The following is a 23,951-nucleotide window of genomic DNA, read 5'->3' as shown; positions in this document are numbered from 1 at the left end:
CTCTTCTGTCCAGGTCCTTCCATCGCTGACACAGAGGCTGGCTATGATCTGGCACTGCATTTATGGAGTTAATCTCTGCATATCCTTAGTGTGCTGCTTCTTTTGCAGTGCATCCTTGAGGTCCCTGTCTTGCCTTCAGCATGTGTGAAGCCCCCTGATCTCCCACACCTTCAGGCAGGCAGGCAGCCCCCTAGCTTATGTGCCTGGCTGCCTCCTGCTTTTCTCCAGTGTTCCCCATCTGAGCTCATCTCTCCATCTCTCAGTGTTTTCACCAAGACTATATTGAGTGGTGAGTCTCTGCAATCACGTGGTAGCAGAAGGAGGGGGGTCCTCCGCAGTTTGCTGTTTGTTGGGTCTCAGACACACAGAGTGTTGGAGAGAGCTGCAAGTCTGTGCTTTTCCCTGTCTAAGCTTTCTAAGATATATTGTCTATATTGCAATCCAAACCTTTCCAGGATCTACTCTGCTTTGTCTTTCTTCTCTTCCCTCACTGTCTGGAGAGCATTTTCATCATTCCTGTCTCTGTACCTCCAACAAATCCGAGCTGATGTGCTGTTTGAAAGGCTGGAAATGGAAGTGTTGATGCTCTGCTTTCTCCCCTGGATATTTCAGTGTTTTTCAGTACGGGCGGACTCCATCATCCACATTGGTAAGAAGAAATAATGATGATGATGATGATGATGATAATGATGATGATCACTAGGATGGGGGTAGAGGGATCTGTCTCCTTAAACCACCACAAGGCTGTAACCAACTCCTACTGGGATCTGCTGCAACAGCCCAGCTAAGAAAACTTGTGTGCTGAGGTTAGGGGTTAATTCCATTGATTGCATCTTGTGATGGGCACCTATGTGCATGGAACAGGTTGGAAGAGGCAATGTCTGCAGAGCACTTTCCTAGGATCTGACATTGAGAGCAGCACAAACTTGCCTAAGTCCAACTGTAAATGTATTGTGTGCTAGCACCATGGACAGCGACTATTACACTGGGAGTGATGGTAGCCAAGTTTGGTGGTCAGAGGCCAGAGGCTTATTACAGGGAGCATTGCTGTGCCTAATCATTCTGTCTTTTTAACATGACTGCAGCCAATAATGGATAAAAGCTGCTGTCATGCCGGCATCATGAAGGGCTGGGTGTGGGGATAGACACCTAGGAGGCAACTTTCAGGGTATAGAGAGGGTAAAAGATGAAGAATCCACTGGAAAGCGTTACAGCAGATGTGGTTCTGAGGGAGGGGGAGGGTAATGTGTGCTGCTTGCGATGTATGGAGGACACAGGCAATGAAACTGCAGGCTTACAGGAAAGATACAGACTAATGCAGATTACAGCTAGCCAAAAATGGCCAGACACGACTAAGATGCACACAGATATGGCAGCTTAGCTCAGAGCCAGGCGCCTGGCACAACCAATCTAACAAGGTAATACTGATGGCACATACAGCAGATGGCATACCTAATCTAAGGAGACTGAGAGCAAAGCATAAGGGCAAGTGATGTGCCCAGAGGAATGGCTGAGGGTGATGGTGGATGTGGGTCACATCAGCCTAGGCTTACGGATTACTGACCTGCCATGCTGAAACCACGAGTAGATGTGGGGAGCCTGTCCAAGCACACAGCATTGCGGATCTATTAAATAAGATCGGATGAACTTTGAGGGCTGCACTTCTGAAATAAGGAGCTATTAGCTGATGCCCTCTCCAGCACTGCTGTGTGGCATCTCTAGAGCTGGCACTATTATACCACTGGATAAGTTTACACACAAGCTCATACTGAGGAGGTCTGCACTCAGGAAACCCCCATCTTACTATTACAGAGCTGTAATTGCACTGCTGAGACCCCTGCTTCTATAATGAACCCTTATGATATCACTGCACAGCTGATTGCAGAGATCAGACCCCCTGGTAATAATGCTGCACAATGTATACACTGCTGAAAGCGTCCATATAATATTACAGCTATCAGGATACAGTGGTCTTCAATAAGGAGACCCCATATGGAAGGGACCCCTAACTAATGTTAATTCACATTGATTGCACTAAAGATCCCTGTGTAATATGCTTTCACTACATAGTGGTCTACAATCAGGAATACATGTGGAGGAGACCCCCAAATAATGGTAGTGTACCGTACATTGACTGCACTGATTAGATCCCTATGTAATATGCTATCACTACACAGTGGTCTTCTATAAGAACATATGGTGAAGAGACCCCCTTTTTAATATTAGTGTATAGCGACTGCACTGATTAGATCCCTGTGTAATATGTTATCACTACACAGTGGTCTTCTATAAGAAATCATGTGGAAGAGACCCTCAATTACTGTTAATGTACATTGTCTGCACTGATTAGATCCCTATGTAATATGCTATCACTACACAGTGGTCTTCTATAAGAACATATGTTGAAGAGACCCCCTTTTTAATATTAGTGTATAGCGACTGCACTGATTAGATCCCTGTGTAATATGGTATCACTACACAGTGGTCTTCTACAAGAAATCATGTGGAAGAGACCCTCAATTAATCTCAGTGTATAGTGACTGCACTGATTACTGATTAGTCCCCTGTGTAATATGCTATCTCTACCCAGTTGTCTTCTATAAGAACACATGTGGAAGAGACCCCCTTTTTAATTTACTGTATAGTGACTGCACTGAAGACCCCTGTGTTATATGCTATCACTACAGTGATCTTCTATAAGAACATGTGGAAGAGACCCCCCTTTTTAATTTACTGTATAGTGACTGCACTGAAGACTCCTCTGTAAAATGCTACCCGGGGGTCTGCTATAAGAACCCATGTGGAAGAGACCCCCAATTAATAGCAATCTATAGTGGCTGCACTGATTAGACCCCTGTGTAATATGTTATCACTAGACAGTGTTCTTCTATGAGGAGTACCCCTCCAATTAATGTTAGTGTATAGTTGACTGCACTGAAGATCCTGTGCAATATGCTATCACTACAAGTGGTCTTCTATAAGGAGACCTCCTGCAGAAGAGCCCCCTTTTAATGTTAGTGTATAGTTGGCTGCACTGAAGACCCTGTGCAATATGCTATCACTACAAGTGGTCTTCTATAAGGATACCTCCTGCAGAAGAGTCCCCTTTTAATGTTAGTGTATAGTTAACTGCACTGAAGATCCTGTGCAATATGCTATCACTACAAGTGGTCTTCTATAAGGAGACCTCCTGCAGAAGAGTCCCCTTTTAATGTTAGTGTATAGTTGACTGCACTGAAGATCCTGTGCAATATGCTATCACTACAAGTGGTCTTCTATAAGGAGACCTCCTGCAGAAGAGTCCCCTTTTAATGTTAGTGTATAGTGACTGCACTGAAGACCCCTGTGAAATATGCTGTCTCTACAGAGTGGTCTTCTATAAGAAGGACCCTTCTGGAGGAGACCCCTTTCAGTGTTAGTGCAGTGCTTTACAGTGATGAGACCTTCTTATAATCCCTCTGCACATTTGTCTTCACTGATAAGATCCGTGGGGTTTTAGGCTATCACTGACAGATTGTGCAAGCGCTAAGTATGTAGTTGGCATCCAGATCTGGGCTGTCAGTGTCTCTGGCCGCTTGTGGCCAGAAGTCCACCCCTTAGAAAATCAGAAAGGCACTCCATATTTCTCCTGCTGTCTCCATGTCTTTCTCTTATCCCCGGTGCATGATTTACACATACAGAGTGAATGAGCTATGCTTTATAAATGGCAGAACGGAGGCCACCCTTCAATAAAACCTCAGCCCCCATGGAGGCATTAACAAAGCATTAATATGGAGAAATGTACAGCTCCACATTTCATATACCTGCCCCATGCAATGTAGTGGGTTAATTGCACCGTTGGTTAACATACAGTAGAGTATTTCCTTCCATATATTTCACCTTCAGATCATGTTTGTCTTAGGAATACTGATGGCTGTGCCATAGATTATACAGTACAATCCTATGGGGCATAAATGGAAATGCTCCAGGATCTGGTAATACAGTACTTCCCATGGATGCGGTCAACTTCAGATTAAACATTGTAGCAATGAGTTACAATGTACTTAGTATTTTACTGTGCAGTGAAAGCCGTAAAGAAACCATTTAAATTGAGATTATATGTCAATGGCTTCAGCAACCCTTTATGTAAGTAATGAGATCCTTGTAGGACATCTAGTAGTCCTTATAGAAAAGGTCATCAGCTGATATATTGGAAGAGCTGCCCACTCCCGAGCAGGCCAGCGGCCCACCACTGGTGTTGGTGACTACCTGCAGTGATGAGGACCACTCATTTTTTTTTTTCCCACAACAGGTGCAATATTTGAAGAAAATGCAGCAAAAGACAATGAAATCTTTCAGCTGGCCGTGTCAGATCTGAATCTGAATGATGACATTTTACAGAGTGAAAAAATTGGACACACTATCAAGATTATAGAGCCTAACAATCCCTTCCAAGCCGTCCAGGAAGGTAAGACGCAAGCCTGTACTATCACCGGAAAGGCCACTATTATAAAGAACAATTAGTATGACGCTAATAATTGCCAATTACTTAAAGGTCGTAAAAAAAACCTATTCAGCAATTGTCTTTAGTTGTAGATGTCGATACTGTATGATTCACATTGAACAGACCTTGATTGTATAGATGAAGGCGTTTATGTGAATGTGACATCATTTCACTTTCCTGGAGATTCACAGCTGCAGAATGGCAGTGTATGTCACAAAGGAGGTATTGTGTTTTCACTTTCTCAGGATGAAAGCTTGGCGAAACTTTTCTTCTGCCACTAGTGGGCGCTGTGTTACCAGAAAAGAGAGTTTCGAAATGATGATCCTGCACTCTCCAATGTTCTGATTTATAGTCTCCCCTCCAATACCAATCACTTGTCAGTTATTTATTGTGAGTCTTTGAAGGGTTAACTAGGTTTGACAACAGTGAGTGAGGCCGTGCCGTCCTGCTTTGTGTTGCTGTGGCACTTTTAGTGCAGGATTGCATTAATGAATTACCAAGACTCTGGAATTGATTATTCCTTTTTCGTAGGTTGTTATTGGAAACTTAGGCATTGAGCAAATAGAAAATGATAAATCATTGGAGGATCCCTCATTGTTTCACACTGGAGCAGCCGGAAGTGCTCGCCAAGCTTTTCTGCTCCAAAGGTAGAAAGTGGATTGGCTCAAGGTCACTTCTTAAAATACTGCATTTAGTATAGTATTGCCATCAGGCTGAAGATCCGGCAGCTTTTAGTTGCTCCATCCACTATACATCAGAAATAACATTTCAAAAGGGTCAAACTGTTATGTTATCCTAAGGAGGTGAACACATAAATACAATTATATATATCTTTTTTAGTGTTGGCCTGAATTTTCCCATTTGCGGTTACTTTTGTTCATCATAACTCAATGAGTAAAGAAAACTTTGTGCCATGTTAATAGCAAGTCATAATAAAGGACAAACTCTGCCACATTGGCAAACTAAGCCCTGCCACCTTGATGTATGAAAACTTTGCAATTTATGTGTTCATACATTGTTCCCCTAAGGCTGGATTCACACAATGGTATGGCATCGGATTTGAGTGCATAGGATGCGATATGCTAATGACCGTCGGCTCGTCCTTTGCTGCCAGCATGAGCTGAATGTCATGCAACTGTGATCTGATCCTGTGATCGATGCGCTGCGGAAGAGAGGGAGGCATTAATCTCCCCATCTCCTCCATTGCAATTATCGCACTGCATTCTGGTGTCTTCCGAGTGCAGTCCGATGTTTCATTCGCACCTATAGACCTGTATGGGTGAAAATGACACGTCTCTTGCTGACAATCACAGCATGCTGTGATTTTTCTCTTATCCAGAATCTGGATGAGAAAAATGCTGACCATCTGCTCTTCCTCATTGACTAACATTGGTCCTAGAGCATTAAGAGATTTTCTCACATTGCACTCGTCCGATTCATACGCTTGTATGAGCGTGCCCTAATATAAATAAATGCAAAGTTTTGCTATCATTGTAGAACTGTCCCCTTCATTTTCCCAGGTATGATGCCATGCAATTTATTTCTTTGCCATAGAATGTTAGTATGTGATTATTATCAATACAAAAAGTCATACAGTGTGTGATAGTGTAAGTCTTTACATTGAGCTTACGCTTGCACACAAAGTACAGCTTATCCATTATATTAAGAGGGTTGCCTTATTTTATTACATGGGTACAAAATGTGTGGACAAACATGCAACTGCGCAATTTAGGTCTTATTATAAATTTTTTCCATTCTTAAGAATAGAGGGATTCTTAATTCTGTATAGCTCTTTGCCAAGGTTACCATCCATGTCAAGGGTGTTTGGTCTCCTTGGCAGGAAGCACACACTTGCACATTGCTATAGAGTTTGCTTGTGCTGCTCTGAAGTTGTCTGGATTGCTAGATTTGGCCGGGCATGCTACAGAGGGAACATTACCTCTGCCAGCAGTATGGGGGAGTGCTCAGACTAGGCTTGAGGCTCGAGCATGCTGCACACACCACTTCTTAGCAAGCAGGAAGCCGAGAGGCAGGAAAGCGGTGTTCTCCTAAAGACAGGACTATAGACAACCCTTTAATGGGTTCTCCAGATTCATCACAACATTTCCAATCACTCTATTTGACTGCAGATTTGTGAATTATCATAATTTACTTGCATTGATTGAGGCCACACATGTCCAGTTGGTAATTGCATGTCGCATACCCGCGGACACATAATCCTCACTGTGTATAGTGCGCTAGATGTGAGGATTTACAATTCTGAGTCACAGAGGGACTACAGACTTTGTGATACTACTGAACACCCCCTTTAAATTTACAAATATTCTGCTTCTCTTTGCAGTTTTCCAGTGTGAGAGTGTGTGAATATGCAGGTTTGTACAGAAGTGTCTACATATGTTAGGCTACCTATAGAAGACATACATTAAGGGGAACCTGTCGTATTTAAAAAAATCAATCAAATATGCTAGTGGCATAGTATATAGCAAGAAGAGCTGAGCAGATTAATATATAATTTTTTGGTAAAGATTTAGTATAAACTTGGTTTTATAAGGTAATTTTCTGCTAATTTTCAGTCCAGTAGGCGGTCCTTATTAGTGACTCAAAGCTTTCCTTGCATAAGTGTTAATGCAGAGGCCATTGTCAATCAATAATTAGGACTTCCTACTTGACTGAAAAGCCAAGAATGAGCAGATATATAAATGGTTATCATACAAGATAGGCTGAACCTTTTCTCACAAATTTATATACCAATGTCCTCCGCTCTCCCTCTTCTATAACAGGCTCCCTGCAGATTTAGATGCATTTTCATGGTGAGAGGTTCCATTTGATATCAACAGATTTTCCAGAGCAGCCAGCATTGATCAATCGGTTTAAGGCTATCAGGTGCTTGGTTACATTGGCAATGTCATACTAACTTGGATTCCTTTTTCCCTAAAAGAACTTTTTCCAGAAGTGACTGTGAGTTCCTATCGTTCCATAAGCACCCACATGCATTAGACTAACATCAGCCAATCCGATAGAAATCGAGAGGCTCAAATGACAGTCTATTGTGTATGGGGGCTCCTGACGGATGAGTATTGGGGGAAATTAATTGTCCAATGTCAGACTCCTGATCCTTTTCTTCTCAGCTAGATAAACCACCACAAGAGGAATCTGGCAGCATCTCTCCGATAGTGAACACAGGAGCTCGACAGAGTGAGCATTTCTTTCTATAGACAAGAAATTAAAGAAAGGTCGGGACATATATTATCTATGGGGTCCCTTACATAGTTTTAACCTAAATATTCAGTTTTACTAAATGGAGAAGTTGGGAGTGGCATAAAAGTAGAGAAATATAGTTTTCTTAAGACGCTTTAAAGGTACAATGTGATACATTTATTCATATCCCCAGATTTGAAAATTTTACAACACACTGGGAGACAATTCTGCTGTGGATTTTTGTCTTATTGGAATAATCCGTCACTCTTCTCTGTGTGGGCACTGCCTAAAAGATACTGCCAATCTACATTAGCTGAAATGTGCACAGGAGTATTTTGCAACTGTGGTTGGATGTGAAATGTATTAACAAGAGAATATACAACCACTCTTTAAGCCCATATGGTACCACCATTTTATTTTAATTTTTTTTACTATTTTAACACATTCCATTATATTTAGCTCTGACGTGTTAACTCAGCCTAAATGTTCTCTAAAGGATGGAACACAAGAGAATGAGGAGTTTTTTAAGGTGCAAATATAAAAAAGGTTTTATTGATATGGAAGAGTTAAAGGACAAAGGTTGCTAAAGATTTTTTTCTGTGATACATAGATAAATACATGATCAATATACACAATGCTTAATTACACTTTAACACCTGAAATATTAGCATAGATGACAACTTTAAAAGGTACAGTGGATGAGCTTAGACCAGCTCTATGAGTACACCGCCTCCTACCCGTTCACACTCAACCCTCCCTAAAGTCAGAAAAGCAGCCATGGCTATAATGTGTATCTCAGCGGGAGAGGAGGAAAACAGTGAGGCATATTACTAGTCAGGGTGTCAGCGCTGGAACAAGCAGGCCGATAGGAGAGCCTCCCATGGAGAACCCGACGTACATCCACCCATGATTAAGCCATCATAAATACTGCGAAACGTACGTTGGGTTCTCTACGGGAGTCTCTCCTATCGGCCTACTTGTTCCAGCACTGACACCCTTACTGGTAATATGCCTCACCGTTTTCCTCCTTTCTCGCTGAGATACACATTGTAGCCATGGCTGCTTTTCTGACTTTAGGGAGGCTTGAGTGTGAACGGGTAGGAGGTGTACTCATAGCGCTGGTCTAAACTCACCCACTGTACCTTTTAAAGTTGTCCTCTATGCTAATATTTCAGGTGTTATTGTGTAATTAAGCATTGTGTATATTGATCATGTATTTATCTATGTATTGCAGAAAAACATATTTAGCAACCTTTGTCTTTTAACTCTTCCATATCAATAAAACCTTTTTTATATTTGCACCTTAAACAAATCCTCATTCTCTTGTGTTCCATGTTGTAGATGGAGTTGGTTGTGGGCCCTATGCTGTCACTTGATCGTATGGTTGTACCCACATTACATTAAAATGTGCCATAAGTTTTCTGTTTGGTTAATGTTCTCTAAAGGAGTCTGACCAATGCTAAACAAACTGATCCGCCCTATTATATCTTTCAAAAAGGGTATTCCAAATATAAATACTGCTGCAGTTTTATATTCCCATATGAAAATACTAGCAACCTGGTACATAATGATGGACATTATAAGGGAACCAGTTAGTGTATTTTTCACTGTGGTAGGGTGTTGATAGAATGAAGTTGCCAACTTCTGGAGAGGCACAGGTTAGAGAATACTTGTCTAAAGGTACCGTCACACTAAGCAACTTACCAGCGATCCCAACAACGATAGGGATCGCTGGTAAGTTGCTAGGAGGTTGCTGGTGAGCTGTCAAACTGCGACGCTCCAGCGATCCCACCAGCAACCTGACCTGGCAGGGATCGCTGGAGCGTGGCTACACAAGTTGCTGGTGAGCTCACCAGCAACCAGTGACCAGCCCCCAGCGCCGCGTGGAAGATGCTGCGCTTGGTAACTAAGGTAAATATCGGGTAACGAACCCGATATTTACCTTGGTTACCACTGTGTGAAGCCCCACAGGTGTTGTGTCGGTGCATTACCTTCAGGGACTCCGCTGTCAGTTTGGATCTTGTCACCGGTAGGAAATCTTCTATTTGTCGTGACGCCACTCTCAGAATTGCGGTCAGTGGGGACCGCCACTGCAGGTTGAGGGTCGCCTGGGGCTGATGGTGTGTGCAGTCAGTTGGGATAGCCTCCTGAGAGTGAGGCAAGCCCCAGGGCCCGGTGTAGGTGTGTAGAACCACAAGGCGCAGAATAACTCCACACAAGCAGGATGTCTTTCAGGGGTTTTACTCACTTCAGATGGCAGGGTGAGTAACCCGGGCGTAGCTGGGATGAACCAGGCTGGAACCAGGTATCCTTCAGGCTGACTTATGATGGTGACTACCGACTCGCCTTCCTTAGCCCTTAGTGGTTTGGGGTAACCCCGACTTTTAGTCCCTATGGGGGTCACCCAGGGAAGTTGCTGAAGCCTCTCTCCCCTTCGGTTTCCGTTTGCTTGTCGCCTGGACCAGATCACTCCAGCTGCTTGCCTCCTGTGAGCTATGGGCCCTAACTGTGGCTACGTGGCTGCGGCTTTTAGGTGTTGTGGTGTGGGCTTTGAGTGCCCCACACCGGCAGGTTTAGCAGGGAAAGGTGGATCTATCCCCGCTCCGGGATCTGCCGCCCGTTTGGGCCTGGTTCTCCCTAGCAGCCTCCTTACTTCCCACTCTGTGCTCTCTCTCTAGCTGGAGATGGGTTTCGGGTAGCACTCCTAGGTGACCGTTCTCCCCCGTCGGTAGCCACTGCGCGGACGCTGTCAGACTGCAACAGCCCCAGGGGTAGGGGTCTGCTCTCCTCGGAGCTCCCTGGACTCTGCACTGAACCGGCTCACTGCTCCTCCTCTCCTGTTCTTGCCTACGCCACCTAGCAACCAGGCTCTCTTACCACACCCCTTGAGAGGAGATGGAGGCTTTTGGCCCCCTCCACTATTCCAGTGGAGGTGAAGGCTTTTCCCCCTCCTGGGATCCCCAGGGGTCCTCTCAAAGGTACATGTGTGAGACCTGATCACTATGCGCCTGTGTAGTCACACCTCGGTCAGCCTTCTGGATTACCTGTATTGTACTGTCCCCAGTATGGGTGCAGTACTCAGTGGTGCCTGACCAGGTCAGGGGCGCCACATTCCCCCTTAGTTATCACCAGCACGTCCTCGGGCTGCAAGACAACATTTTAAAATGCATAAAACATTAAAACATGTAAAACATTTTTAAAACCACCAGGTACCATACATCGCCACCCTCCACCCACAAGTCCGTTAACCCACCCAAAACCCTTTCACGTTGGCCGCGCCTTCAGCCACTTCTGGCAGGATGTAGAGGCGGCTTTCATGGTCTGGTGGTCTTCAGGGTATACCTGGCCTGGTGGATCCGCGCCTCCAGCCTCTTCTGGCAGGATGCAGAGGCGGCCTCCACAGTTGGTGCTGACCCGGTACCCTCTTTGTGGTGGAGAGCCAGGCCCCATAAACAGGCATGCTCTCTGGTTGCAGGTGAGCCAAGGCCCTATATACGGACGTGCTCCCTGGTTGCAGACGAGCCAAGCCCCTAAACAGGCTGGCTCTGGTGGTGGTGGTGCCCTCTGGTGTAACTATTTACACTGCGAGAGTTTGTGGCTATAGCCAGTTCATAGCCTTAAGGTTCATTTCTCACATTAGTTTATGTGGGCACATTGCTTAAACTTGAAAACGTTGCAAAACTTCAAACTGGTCAAACAGTAACTTGGTGTACTTTACTTTATGTGGATTCCTCCTCACCAGGGCTTGGGCCTGTAGGGCTGCGGCACCTGTTGCTTTCTTGACCTCTTTCTTCTTCTGTGTCTGTTTCTTTTTCTTTAGGACATGGTGTAACATCGAGTGCATACCAGCCTCTTTCTCCTTGATGCATGGTAAACTCCACTGAGTCTCCCATCCGTAGGTTTCTTCCAGGATGTCCTCTGGGCAAATGAGCTCTAACATCTCTTCTGTTGACAAAAATGCCTTCTTTCATACCAGGTGCAACTATAAAGCCGTATCCTGATTTTAGGCTGAAATCTTCCACTACTCCTCTACAAAGGGGTCCTCTGACCTGGGCTTTGGCCCTTCTCAGGAACCGTTTCTCCTGTAGGTCTCTGGCCGTTATTTCATCCTTCTGCTCTGGGGACTGCGGTGCAGGGAAAGACTGGGTTCTGCTACGGCGCCGTGTCTTGCGGGCCGGGTTCTGCGGGGTACAGCTTACAAGCTCCCAGGTGAAGCTTTTGGGCAGATCTTCTTCAGCAGACGGTGTCAGGTCTTCCTCATCCCAGCGGGAATATGGCAACATCTCCGGCTCTGGGCATGGATCCACTGCTGGTGGCTCCTGAGTCAGCTTCTCAGCTTCCTGGCCTCCCCTCCCCCTTAGTTCTTCTGAGCACTCCTTTGGTGGCAGTGCTGGGGATGGACTTTCTTCAGCAGGCCCAGGCGGGGGACTCTTTGGCGTGGTTGCTGCAGGGGTTGCCGGAATCCTCTTGGGGGTATGTGGAGGGAGCATGTACCGGTCCACCATCTCCTGTGGGAACTTGGCCTCCAGGTCAGCCTTCAGCTGCCAGTATGCGGGGTCCTCCCCCAGCGTGGGCTTCCTAGCAGGGACCTCCTTGGACTGGGGAGCGGTGTCTGCTCTGGCCTTGCAGGCCGGGGTAAATGGTGATGCAATCTTGTCTTGGCGGGCCGCGCCTGGCATGGCGGCGGCCTGGTCTTGGCGGGCCGCGCCTGACATGGCGGCGGCCTGGTCTTGGCGGGCCGCGCCTGGCATGGCGGCGGCCTGGATCGGCGTCGCTGTCGCGATGGGATCGGTGCAGACTGGGCTGGGCGTCGCTGCAGCGATCGGAGCTTGGCGGGCCACACCTGGCGTGGCTGCGGCCTGGTTCAGCACCTCACTTGCGGCGCGGACGAGCGTTGCTGCTGCGGTGGGGTCTCGGCGGGCCGGGCCTAGCATGGCGGCGGCCTGGGTCAGCGTCACACCTGCGGCGTGGATGAGGGTCGCGGTGGCAGCCGGTTCTCTGCGGGCCGGACTGGGCGTTGCTGCAGGGACCGGGTCTTGGTGGGCCGAGCAGGGCATCGCTGCGGCAGCCTGAGCTTGGCGGGCTGCACCTGGCGTGGCTGCGGCCTGCTTCAGCGTCGCCGCGCCGGACGCCTCTTCAGGGACCGCGGACGTGGCAGCAGGGATCGGGGCACTCGCACTGGCAGGGGCATCACTGGACTCACCCATCGGTGGCAGCATCGGGGTCTGAGTCGTCACCGCCCGGTCTGGCACTCGGCGCGCGGCTCTCTCTTCATAGGCCTGAACCGCCGCGGTCATTCCCAGGAACTCCGCACGTCCCTCTCTGATCAGCCTTCCGACCCTTGCCTCCAGTTGATCGCAGAACTCGGCGAGCTCCCGACACCACCAGGCTGCGGAGCCTGGCTCTGGGTCTCTGCATTCAGACGCCATTTTCTCTAACAACAAGCTGCTGGCTTCTTTTCCGTTCCGCCGTCTCTGGACGCTTCCGCTCTCTTCACAAGCGAGGTCAGAACTCTGCAGGGGATCTCTGGGTAGCCACACCTCTTCGTGGGCGGTAACTTCTTCCAGTGCGGGCTGCTGTTGTTTTTCGGCGCGCTTTTCATGGTGGCAATATGGCGGCGCTTCCAATTTTTCAAGCGGACCGCCCAGGCACATGGTCACCTGTCTGAACAGGTCTAGTCCTTATCCTGTTCGTGACGCCAGATGTGAAGCCCCACAGGTGTTGTGTCGGTGCATTACCTTCAGGGACTCCGCTGTCAGTCTGGATCTTGTCACCGGTAGGAAATCTTCTATTTGTCGTGACGCCACTCTCAGAATTGCGGTCAGTGGGGACCGCCACTGCAGGTTGAGGGTCGCCTGGGGCTGATGGTGTGTGCAGTCAGTTGGGATAGCCTCCTGAGAGTGAGGCAAGCCCCAGGGCCCGGTGTAGGTGTGTAGAACCACAAGGCGCAGAATAACTCCACACAAGCAGGATGTCTTTCAGGGGTTTTACTCACTTCAGATGGCAGGGTGAGTAACCCGGGCGTAGCTGGGATGAACCAGGCTGGAACCAGGTATCCTTCAGGCTGACTTATGATGGTGACTACCGACTCGCCTTCCTTAGCCCTTAGTGGTTTGGGGTAACCCCGACTTTTAGTCCCTATGGGGGTCACCCAGGGAAGTTGCTGAAGCCTCTCTCCCCTTCGGTTGCCGTTTGCTTGTCGCCTGGACCAGATCACTCCAGCTGCTTGCCTCCTGTGAGCTATGGGCCCTAACTGTGGCTACGTGGCTGCGGCTTTTAGGTGTTGTGGTGTGGGCTTTGAGGGCCCCACACCGGCAGGTTTAGCAGGGAAAGGTGGATCTATCCCCGCTCCGGGATCTGCCGCCCGTTTGGGCCTGGTTCTCCCTAGCAGCCTCCTTACTTCCCACTCTGTGCTCTCTCTCTAGCTGGAGATGGGTTTCGGGTAGCACTCCTAGGTGACCGTTCTCCCCCGTCGGTAGCCACTGCGCGGACGCTGTCAGACTGCAACAGCCCCAGGGGTAGGGGTCTGCTCTCCTCGGAGCTCCCTGGACTCTGCACTGAACCGGCTCACTGCTCCTCCTCTCCTGTTCTTGCCTACGCCACCTAGCAACCAGGCTCTCTTACCACACCCCTTGAGAGGAGATGGAGGCTTTTGGCCCCCTCCACTATTCCAGTGGAGGTGAAGGCTTTTCCCCCTCCTGGGATCCCCAGGGGTCCTCTCAAAGGTACATGTGTGAGACCTGATCACTATGCGCCTGTGTAGTCACACCTCGGTCAGCCTTCTGGATTACCTGTATTGTACTGTCCCCAGTATGGGTGCAGTACTCAGTGGTGCCTGACCAGGTCAGGGGCGCCACAACTGCACTGAGCTACACGTGCAGAGAGCAGGGAGCAGCGCACACTGAGCGCTGGCTCCCTGCTCTCCTAGTTACAGCACACATCGGGTTAATTACCCGATGTATGCTGCAGCTAAATGTGCACAGAGCAGGGAGCAGCGCACACTGAGCGCTGGCTCCCTGCTCTCCTACTTACAGCACACATGGGGTTAATTACCTGATGTGTGCTGCAGCTACATGTGCACAGAGCAGGGAGCAGCGCACACTGAGCGCTGGCTCCCTGCTCTCCTACTTACAGCACACATGGGGTTAATTACCTGATGTGTGCTGCAGCTACATGTGCACAGAGCAGGGAGCAGCGCACAATGCTTAGCGCTGGCTCCCTGCTCTCCTACTTACAGCACACATCAGGTTAATTAACCCGATGTGTCCTGCAGCTAGCTACATGTGCACAGAGCAGGAGCCGGCAGCACAGGCAGTGAGAGCGGGGGAGGCTGGTATCAAAGGTAAATATCGGGTAACCAAGGACAGGGCTTCTTGGTTACCCGATGTTTACATTGGTTACCAGCCTCTGCAGAAGCCGGCTCCTGCTGCCTGCACATTTAGTTGTTGCTGTCTCGCTGTCACACACAGCGATCTGTGCTTCACAGCAGGACAGCAACAACTAAAAAATGGCCCAGGACATTCAGCAACAACCAACAACCTCACAGCAGGGGCCAGGTTGTTGCTGGATGTCACACACAGCAACATCGCTAGCAACGTCACAAAAGTTGTTCGTTAGCAGCGATGTTGCTAGCGATGTTGCTTAGTGTGACGGGGCCTTAAGAGGCAAAACATTTAAAATGTAAGTCAATTTATCATAATTGTTATCATCCTTCTTTAGTCTTTACTCTAGTTTGTGTTACTGGAAAGAGAGATATTTTTCAGCAGTAGAAGCTAAATATAGGTCTTCTTATCAATGTTCCTGATGTCTAAACTGCAGCGCATGTAACAGTCTGGCAAACAAGCGATAGGCATTGATATCAGATAAGTACTTTGTAAATTCATTAATGCTCTAAAAAGATGTGCTCATTAGCCCATCCATAGACATAAGAGTTAACAACTGCAGATTAGCGGGCCCCATAAAGACATGGCTGCAGGTGATATAACGAAGAGCGGGGGACATTTGCAGACATAGATTATATTCAGGTAGAGGCATCTTGGCATCATATACTCCATTGTCTCTTTATATGCACTCCATATGCATTTCAATTAATATTCAAGACAGATGTTGGAGTTATATAATGGTAGTTACAGGATACCTTCAACATATTGTTACCTTAAGGCGATAGCCATGAGGACATTTATATAATGCACATATGCTATTTTTGAGTAAAGTTTCATGTGTTTGTGACAGTTATGTATATGAGCGGGGTTTGAGATAGCAACAGAATAGAAGTTGTACTTAAAGAGAACTTATTACATACAAAAAGGCTATTTACCTTCAGATACAGTGGTTATCTATAAGTAAATAAAAATTACAGTTTAGTTGTTTATTGCATCAGCAGCTACAAAGGGAAAATAAAATTATATTCTCCCTGCAGCCACCCACTTCAAGTCATTGGGGCGGTGCAGGGAGCAGTTAGGCAATGATAACATGTTGCATTTTTGCTGCTGCAAAACCATCTCTCGGCAGTAAAAAAGCTGCATTTTTTGCTGCCTTTTTGCTGCTTTTTACTGTGTTGTTTTGCTGCTTTTTTGCTGGGTCTGTTAATTGTATACCAAACTGTTTAAATAGAGTTAGTTTCATTCATCACTAATGTAGCAAAAACAAAGCGACAAATGCAGATGCATTTTTACCCTCTTATTGCTTTCAATGGTGAAAAAAGCAGCAAAAACGCTGATAGAATTGACATGCTGCAACTTTCAAAAATGAAGCCGTTTTCTGTTTCAGTCAGGAGAAAAAAGCCGGTGTGTCTGAGTGTGCATGAGATTTCTGACATCTGATAGCTTTTGCTGGGACTGTAAAAAGCAGCTTTTTATTTGCATTTATTTGCATGAAACCAATGAAAAAAACATGCAAAAAAAAGCAATAATTCAATGTGTGAACCTAGCCTTAAGCTGGGGTCACACTAAACGACAACGACAACGACGTCGCTGTTACGTCACCATTTTCTGTGACATAGCAGCGACCTTGTAAGTCGCTGTTATGATCGCTGCTTAGCTGTCAAACATAGCAGCCGAAGCAGCGATCATAACGACACGCGTCGCTGTGCTGCAACATGTGCAGAGAGCAGGGAGCCGTGCACACTGAGCGCTGGCTCCCTGCTCTCCTAGCTACAGTACACATCGGGTTAATTACACGATGTGTACTGCAGCTACATGTGCAGAGAGCAGGGAGCCGCGCACACTGAGCGCTGGCTCCCTGCTCTCCTAGCTACAGTACACATCGGGTTAATTACACGATGTGTACTGCAGCTACATGTGCAGAGAGCAGGAGCCGGCGCTGGCAGCGTGAGAGCGGCGGAGGCTGGTAACGAAGGTAAATATCGGGTAACCACCTTGGTTACCCGATGTTTACCTTGGTTACAGCTTACCACAGCTGCCAGATGCCGGCTCCTGCTCCCTGCTCGCTTCATTTCATCGCTCTCTCGCTGTCACACACAGCGATCTGTGTGTCACAGCGGGAGAGCGACGACCAAAAAATGAAGCTGGACATTCAGCAACGACCGGCGACCTCCCAGCAGGGGCCAGCTCGTTGCTGGATGTCACACACAGCGACAGCGACGGGACGTCGCTGCAACGTCACAGAAAATGGTGACGTAGCAGCGACGTTGTTGTCGTTGTCGCTGTGTGTGACACCACCTTTACAGTCACTTCTGACTACCCAGTGTGTGAGCTGTAATCGCTCTCCAACACTTTGACAGTCGGCTTTTCAGAAAATATATCACAAAAGTGAGTACACCCTTTACATTTTTGTAAATATTTTATTATATCTTTTCATGGGACAGCACTGAAGATATGACACTTTGATACAATGTACAGTGGTCAGTGTACAGCTTGTAGAACAGTGTAGATTTGGTGCCCTCTAAATATTTTAACACCCAGTTATTAATGTCTAAACCACTGGCAACAAAAGAGATAACAACCCTAAGGGAAATGGCCAAATTGTGCCCTATTAGGCATTTTTCCTATCCGGTGTCATGTGATTCATCAGTTATTAGTGTTACCAGTTCTCAGGTGTGAATGGGGAGCAGAATTGTTAAATTTAGTGTTATCGTTCACACATTGTCTCATACTGATCACTGGAAGTTCAGCATGACACCTCGTGGCAAAGAATTCTCTGAGGATCTGAAAAAAAAATATTGTTCCACATAAAGATGCCCTAGGCTAGAAGAAGATTGTCAACACCTTGAAGCTGAGCTACAGCACATTGGCCGAGATCATCAGCAGTTTTGCAAGACAAGTTCCACTTAGAACAGGCCTCACCATGGTCAACCAAAGAAGTTGAGTGCACGTGCTCAGCATCATATTCAGATGTTGTCTTTTCAAAATATACATATGAGTTCTGCTGCTTTGCTGCATAGGAGAAAGGGGAGGGAGGTCAGCCTGCCTGTGCTAACACCTTACGCACACTACATCAAATTGATTTGAATGGTTGTCCTCCCAGAAAAAAGCGTCTTAAGGTGATTCACAAAAAAGCCCACAAACAGTTTGCTGAAGACAAGCAGACTAAGGACATGGATTACTATAACCATGTCCTGTGGTCTGATGAGACTAAGATAAACTTATTTGGTTTTGATGATGGCATGCGTGTGTGGCGGCAACCAGGTGATGAGTACAAAGACAAGTAAGTCTTGCCTACAGTCAAGCATGGTAGAGGGAGTGTCATGGTTTGAGACTACATGAGTGCTGCTGGCTGTGGGGAGCTACAGTTCATTGAGGAAACCATGAATGCCAACATCTGCTATGACATACTGAAGCAGTGCATGCTCCACTCCCTTTGAAAACTGGGCAAGTATTCCAACATAATAACTCCAAACATACCTCCAAGACAACCACTGCCTTGATAAAGAAACTGAGGGTAATGGTGCTGGACTGGCCAAGCATGTCTCCAGACCTACACCCTATTGAGCATCTGTGGGGCATATTCAAACAGAAGGTGTAGTAACCAAGGTCACTAACATCCACCAGCTCTGTGATGTTGAGTGTAATGGCCCCGTCACACTAAGCAACATCGCTAGCAACATCGCTGGTAACGAACAACTTTTGTGACGTTGCTAGCGATGTTGCTGTGTGTGACATCCAGCAACAACCTGGCCCCTGCTGTGAGGTCGTTGGTTGTTGCTGAATGTCCTGGGCCATTTTTTAGTTGTTGCTGTCCTGCTGTGAAGCACAGATCGCTGTGTGTGACAGCGAGACAGCAACAACTAATGTGCAGGCAGCAGGGAGCCAGCTTCTGCTGAGGCTGGTAACTAATGTAAACATCGGGTAACCAAGAAGCCCTGTCCTTGGTTACCCGATATTTACCTTTGATACCAGCCTCCTCCGCTCTCACTGCCTGTGCTGCCGGCTCCTGCTCTGTGCACATGTAGCTAGCTGCAGGACACATCAGGCAATTAACCCGATGTGTGCTGTAACTAGGAGAGCAAGGAGCCAGCGCTCAGTGTGCGCTGCTCCCTGCTCTGTGCACATTTAGCTGCAGCACACATCAGGCAATTAACCTGATGTGTGCTGTAAGTAGGAGAGCAAGGAGCCAGCGCTCAGTGTGCGCTGCTCCCTGCTCTGTGCACATTTAGCTGCAGCACACATCGGGTTAATTAACCTGATGTGTGCTGTAACTTGGAGACTGGGGGCTGGTCACTGGTTGCTGGTGAGCTCACCAGCAACTCGTGTAGCCACGCTCCAGCGATCCCTGCCAGGTCAGGTTGCTGGTGGGATCGCTGGAGCGTCGCAGTGTGACAGCTCACCAGCAACCTCCTAGCAACTTACCAGCGATCCCTATCGTTGTTGGGATCGCTGGTAAGTTGCTTAGTGTGACTGGACCTTAAGAGGATTCCAGTGAATCCTATGATGCTTTAGTAAACTTTAGGCCCAAGAAAATTAAGGCAGTGCTTGAAAATAATGATAGCCACACAAAATACTGACACTTTGATCACAATTTGGCCAATGTCACTTAGGGGTGTACTCTCTTTGGTTGCCAGCAGTTTAGACATTAATGGCTGGGTGTTGAGTTATTTTGGAGGTACACCAAATTTATACTGTTAAGGATGTTCACTGACTGCGTTACATTGTATCAAAGTGTCCGATCTTCAGTGTCTTCCCATGAAAAGATATAATACAATATTTATTAAAATGTGAGGATTGTTCTTGCTTTTGTGATGTTATTTACATATGCTGCATATTCACACAAATCAGAAATCTGTCAATAAATGTCCCAGGGAGTGACTGCAGCCATGCTTACTAGATCATAAAGAGTGACTGTAAAACCCTCCTGAACTGCTCCAATGATTGGAAGAGAACATTGGGAGGCTGCAGCAAGAATATAACTTAATTTTCTCCTTGTAGCCGCTGCTCCAGAAAGGCAGCCATATATGGCTCAAATGCTATTTACATGCAGATTATCACTATATATGTAGTTAAATAGCTTTTTTGAGGGTAAAACTTAGCTTCAGATGAAAATTCAACTGTTAGGAAAACTGGACTGGAAGACAAAGGCAAAGCTCCTTACAAACTAATTGTTGTATTGAAATTGGTGTGGGGTACAATTTTAGAGTGAACTGTAGGAACTCTCAAATATTATAGTGTAAAACCTTTCAACTACATTACAATGAGAATTAACCTTGACCCTTATTATTACTTTATATATGGTAAACTTGAGTTTTATGAAGTTCGTTATACAGCACCCATAGAAATATATGGAACCGTAAGTCACTCGTATATGCCTCTGTCTTCAAACAGGAATAGATAGTTTTTCATGATGCACTCATGTGCAATCTAAAAAAATGAAAATAACAATGTTATTTTCTCTTATGGAAGACAAACAGTCAATTGCTAAATCTGACCCACAGAAATCTAATATAGCAGTTCCCTGACATATGGCCTAATGTACTCTATGGTTGACGTGACTCTATTCACATTAGAGTCTCTTAATTTTATTGTTCTGTTCCATTGTAGTAGTAGAACAATAAGATTAAGTGCAGTGTATGACCCTTTACGTGTTGGACACCTGTGGTGCCAGACAAACCCCATTGACTATAATGGGACCATTGGACTTGTACAAGGACTGATAAGTTAAAAGACAATAAGTACGTTGTTCTATTTTTCAATCATTTTCATTGAGCAGAGTCTGTAATGCAGATTTGAACAGAGCTAGAGAGAAAACATAAAAGGTAGTGTTTCTCTTACTACACAATCCATTTCTCTACAAATTTGATGTTGGCCGATATAAAAATAACCCCAGAATCTCCTATGATATCAGGCTTGATATCAGGCTTCTACCACTCACAAGCTAAGAAAAAGACTGATGGCACTTCCTAACTTTCTAATGTGAACAGGTGCATACTGAGCAAGAAACATTGTAACCTAAAGAAACAGTTGCACTTTGTAGTGCTACGATATGTGAAACAATGAATATTGGAATGTAGACATGCATTACTGCTATGTGAAACTGGAATACAAGTAACTTTTTTTTTACATGTTTTCCGTAGTAGTATTGCATGTCTATATTCCTATATTCATTGTTACACATATCTTAGCACTACAGAGTGTAACTGTTTCTTTTTTTCTTACAATGTTTCATGCTCAGTATGCACCTGTTCACATTAGAAAGTTAGGCAGTGTCATTAGTCTTTTTCTTAGATTTTGGGTGGTAGAAGCCAAATATGTCTCTTTTTTGTTTTCTACCACCCACAGTCACCACTAAGAAGGACATGAGATTATAATATTATTTGCAAATCAAAAAAGGTCAGTGGAGCCTCTGTTAGGAGTGTCGACACAGAAATAGCCAGGTATCCCTCCGGGAAGGACCTAGCCAAGGAGTAGCTCTTTTTAGGAGACCACCATAACCACCATATTAAGTGGCCCTTTTAGTCAATATCCAACTCTTTGACGAGTTTAAAGATACGACAAGGGAAATACCAAGGCCAGGTATACATCCACAGACAGCTGTTTCGGGGTGTTGCCCCTCATCAGTGTGGAGTAGGATTCTGGAATAATAGATAGCAAGTGGGGTCAAAACAAGGATACAGAACTCCTAAAACATAACATTTATTGAATATGCAGATAAAAGGTGGACTGCCACCATAAAAGAATAAAAGATGTTTGTCAAGGGCTGCAGAATATGCAAAAACAGCCTCCAAACAAATCATACAAGGCACACACTACAGGAGGTATGAATACAAGTCACACTCAAACCTGCATTAATAATCACAGCTAGGATGGTCGCTTCGTCAGAGTAAAACATCGATCGCAACCATTTAAACAGAAAAAAAACGGCCTTACCGTATTTTTCTAGGGCATAAGACGATATGGCTCAAGATCAGGTGACCTCATATAGGTCCTACACAAATACCTTTACTTGGCTCGAACCATACCAAGGTACTTTGGTATGGTTCGAGCCAAGTAAAGGTATTTGTGTAGGACCTATATGAGGTCACCTGATCTTGAGCCATATCGTCTTATGCCCTAGAAAAATACGGTAAGGCCGTTTTTTTCTGTTTAAATGGTTGCGATCGATGTTTTACTCTGACGAAGCGACCATCCTAGCTGTGATTATTAATGCAGGTTTGAGTGTGACTTGTATTCATACCTCCTGTAGTGTGTGCCTTGTATGATTTGTTTGGAGGCTGTTTTTGCATATTCTGCAGCCCTTGACAAACATCTTTTATTCTTTTATGGTGGCAGTCCACCTTTTATCTGCATATTCAATAAATGTTATGTTTTAGGAGTTCTGTATCCTTGTTTTGACCCCACTTGCTATCTATTGCTCTCTTACCAGGGGGACTTTATTAAGGTTTTTGCTATTATTATGAGTAGGATTCTGGCTAGGTAGGAGCAATGCCTAGTAGACCAAGAAGACAAAAGAATCACTGATCTCAGGGAGACCAGCCAGAGAAAACACTGCTGGCAGCCAACAAAGATACTCAAAACAGTGAAATCCTAGGTGCATTGCCCCCTAGGTCCTTCCCGGAGGGATATCTGGCTATTTCTGTGTCGAGACTCCTAACAGAGGCTCCACGGACCTTTTTTGCTTTGCATACTTCCCAGGGGGCAATGCACCTAGGATTTCATTGTTTTGAGCGCCTTTGCTGGCTGCCGGCAGTGTTTTCTCTGGCTGGTCTCCCCGAGATCAGTGATTCTTTTGTCTTATAATATTATTTGGGCAGACAGGTTTTTGTGTCTCACTCCGAGAATAACTAATAATGTTTTGTATGCAAAATACTAGGCAATTTTGTGGGATTTTGTCCAGAATTATGGAGCTTTGTTGAAGTTTCATGAGTGTGAACAGCATTTTTCTGGTGAACCCCCATTTTTCCTATGGGTTACAACTGGCCATGACAATGCGGCAGATCTGTCATGATCACCCTGTGAGTCAGCATGGGAAATATTACCACTGTTCTCTGCAATGTACAATGATATGATAACTAAGTAGCATGGTCATGAGTTGGGGGGAAATACTACAAGTCATACTGCCACTAGTACATAATAATGCATGACACAGAAAGTCAACTGAAGCATGATCTGGGGAAATACACAGCAGCAGGGGGAAATATTACATTGTCTTTGTAGAAAAAGTTTTGGAAGTGGAAATGGATCTATTATTGAAGATCTATGTATGGCCTTCAACAATGTTCTATGTTTTCTATCTAGTCATATTTGAAGCACCTTGTGAAATTTTCTTAGTATCTTTTTTGCATTCATGAACTAAATATAGTGCCTAGTGCATGATGTAGAGTGATCATGACAATCATTACAGTCTGCAGGTGATTTTTATATAATTGTTCTAGTTAGTTACAGAATTGCATATGAATTAATGAGCTTTGTAGGGTGGCGTGCTGTGTATGTGTCCTACCCTTACTGTGAACACCGTTCTAGTGTACACAGATTTACAACCATGATACATTTCTATCTTTCCGAGCCTTAGGTCTTAACAATACAGTTAAACATCATTAAGTTCTGCTTCACATGTTTAGTAACTCTGTGTTGGTAACATTTTAGAATAAAAATTAATGAGTGTAGTTATGGGAAAAGCTTATATTGTGTCAAGATACTAATGAAGATGAAGTAAACCAGAGCCATACCCTCCCAAGAATAATTGCCGTCAGAAAGGACACGCACACTATCCTCTCTGTGACCTCTTATTATTAGATATTTTAGGATTTGCAGTAACTCAGAAACATCTGTAATCACATTCAGTGAGGTTTTCTTTTATATTATCAAATTTCAACTGCAAG

General features: G+C 45.7%; 1 protein-coding gene across 3 annotated transcripts in view; it reads left to right on the top strand.

Annotated features, from left to right (window-relative positions):
- Positions 1-287: 287 nt before the first annotated feature.
- Positions 288-23,951, top strand: part of GRID1 (glutamate ionotropic receptor delta type subunit 1) — a 1,874,363-nt gene continuing 1,850,699 nt past the window's right edge. Inside the window, exons 1-2 of one of the 3 annotated variants that reach the window (XM_075348985.1) lie at positions 288-649; positions 4,292-4,447. In XM_075348985.1, coding sequence (XP_075205100.1) covers positions 571-649; positions 4,292-4,447 — 235 coding nt within the window. In that variant the 5' untranslated portion in view covers positions 288-570. The remainder of the gene's footprint in view (positions 650-4,291; positions 4,448-23,951) is intronic. The other 2 variants (XM_075348986.1, XM_075348983.1) reach the window with 2 other exon arrangements.

This window comes from Anomaloglossus baeobatrachus, chromosome 5 (genome assembly GCF_048569485.1).
Source record: "Anomaloglossus baeobatrachus isolate aAnoBae1 chromosome 5, aAnoBae1.hap1, whole genome shotgun sequence".
NCBI classification, from domain to species: domain Eukaryota; kingdom Metazoa; phylum Chordata; class Amphibia; order Anura; family Aromobatidae; genus Anomaloglossus; species Anomaloglossus baeobatrachus.
This window is presented reverse-complemented; position numbering and strand designations above follow the sequence as displayed.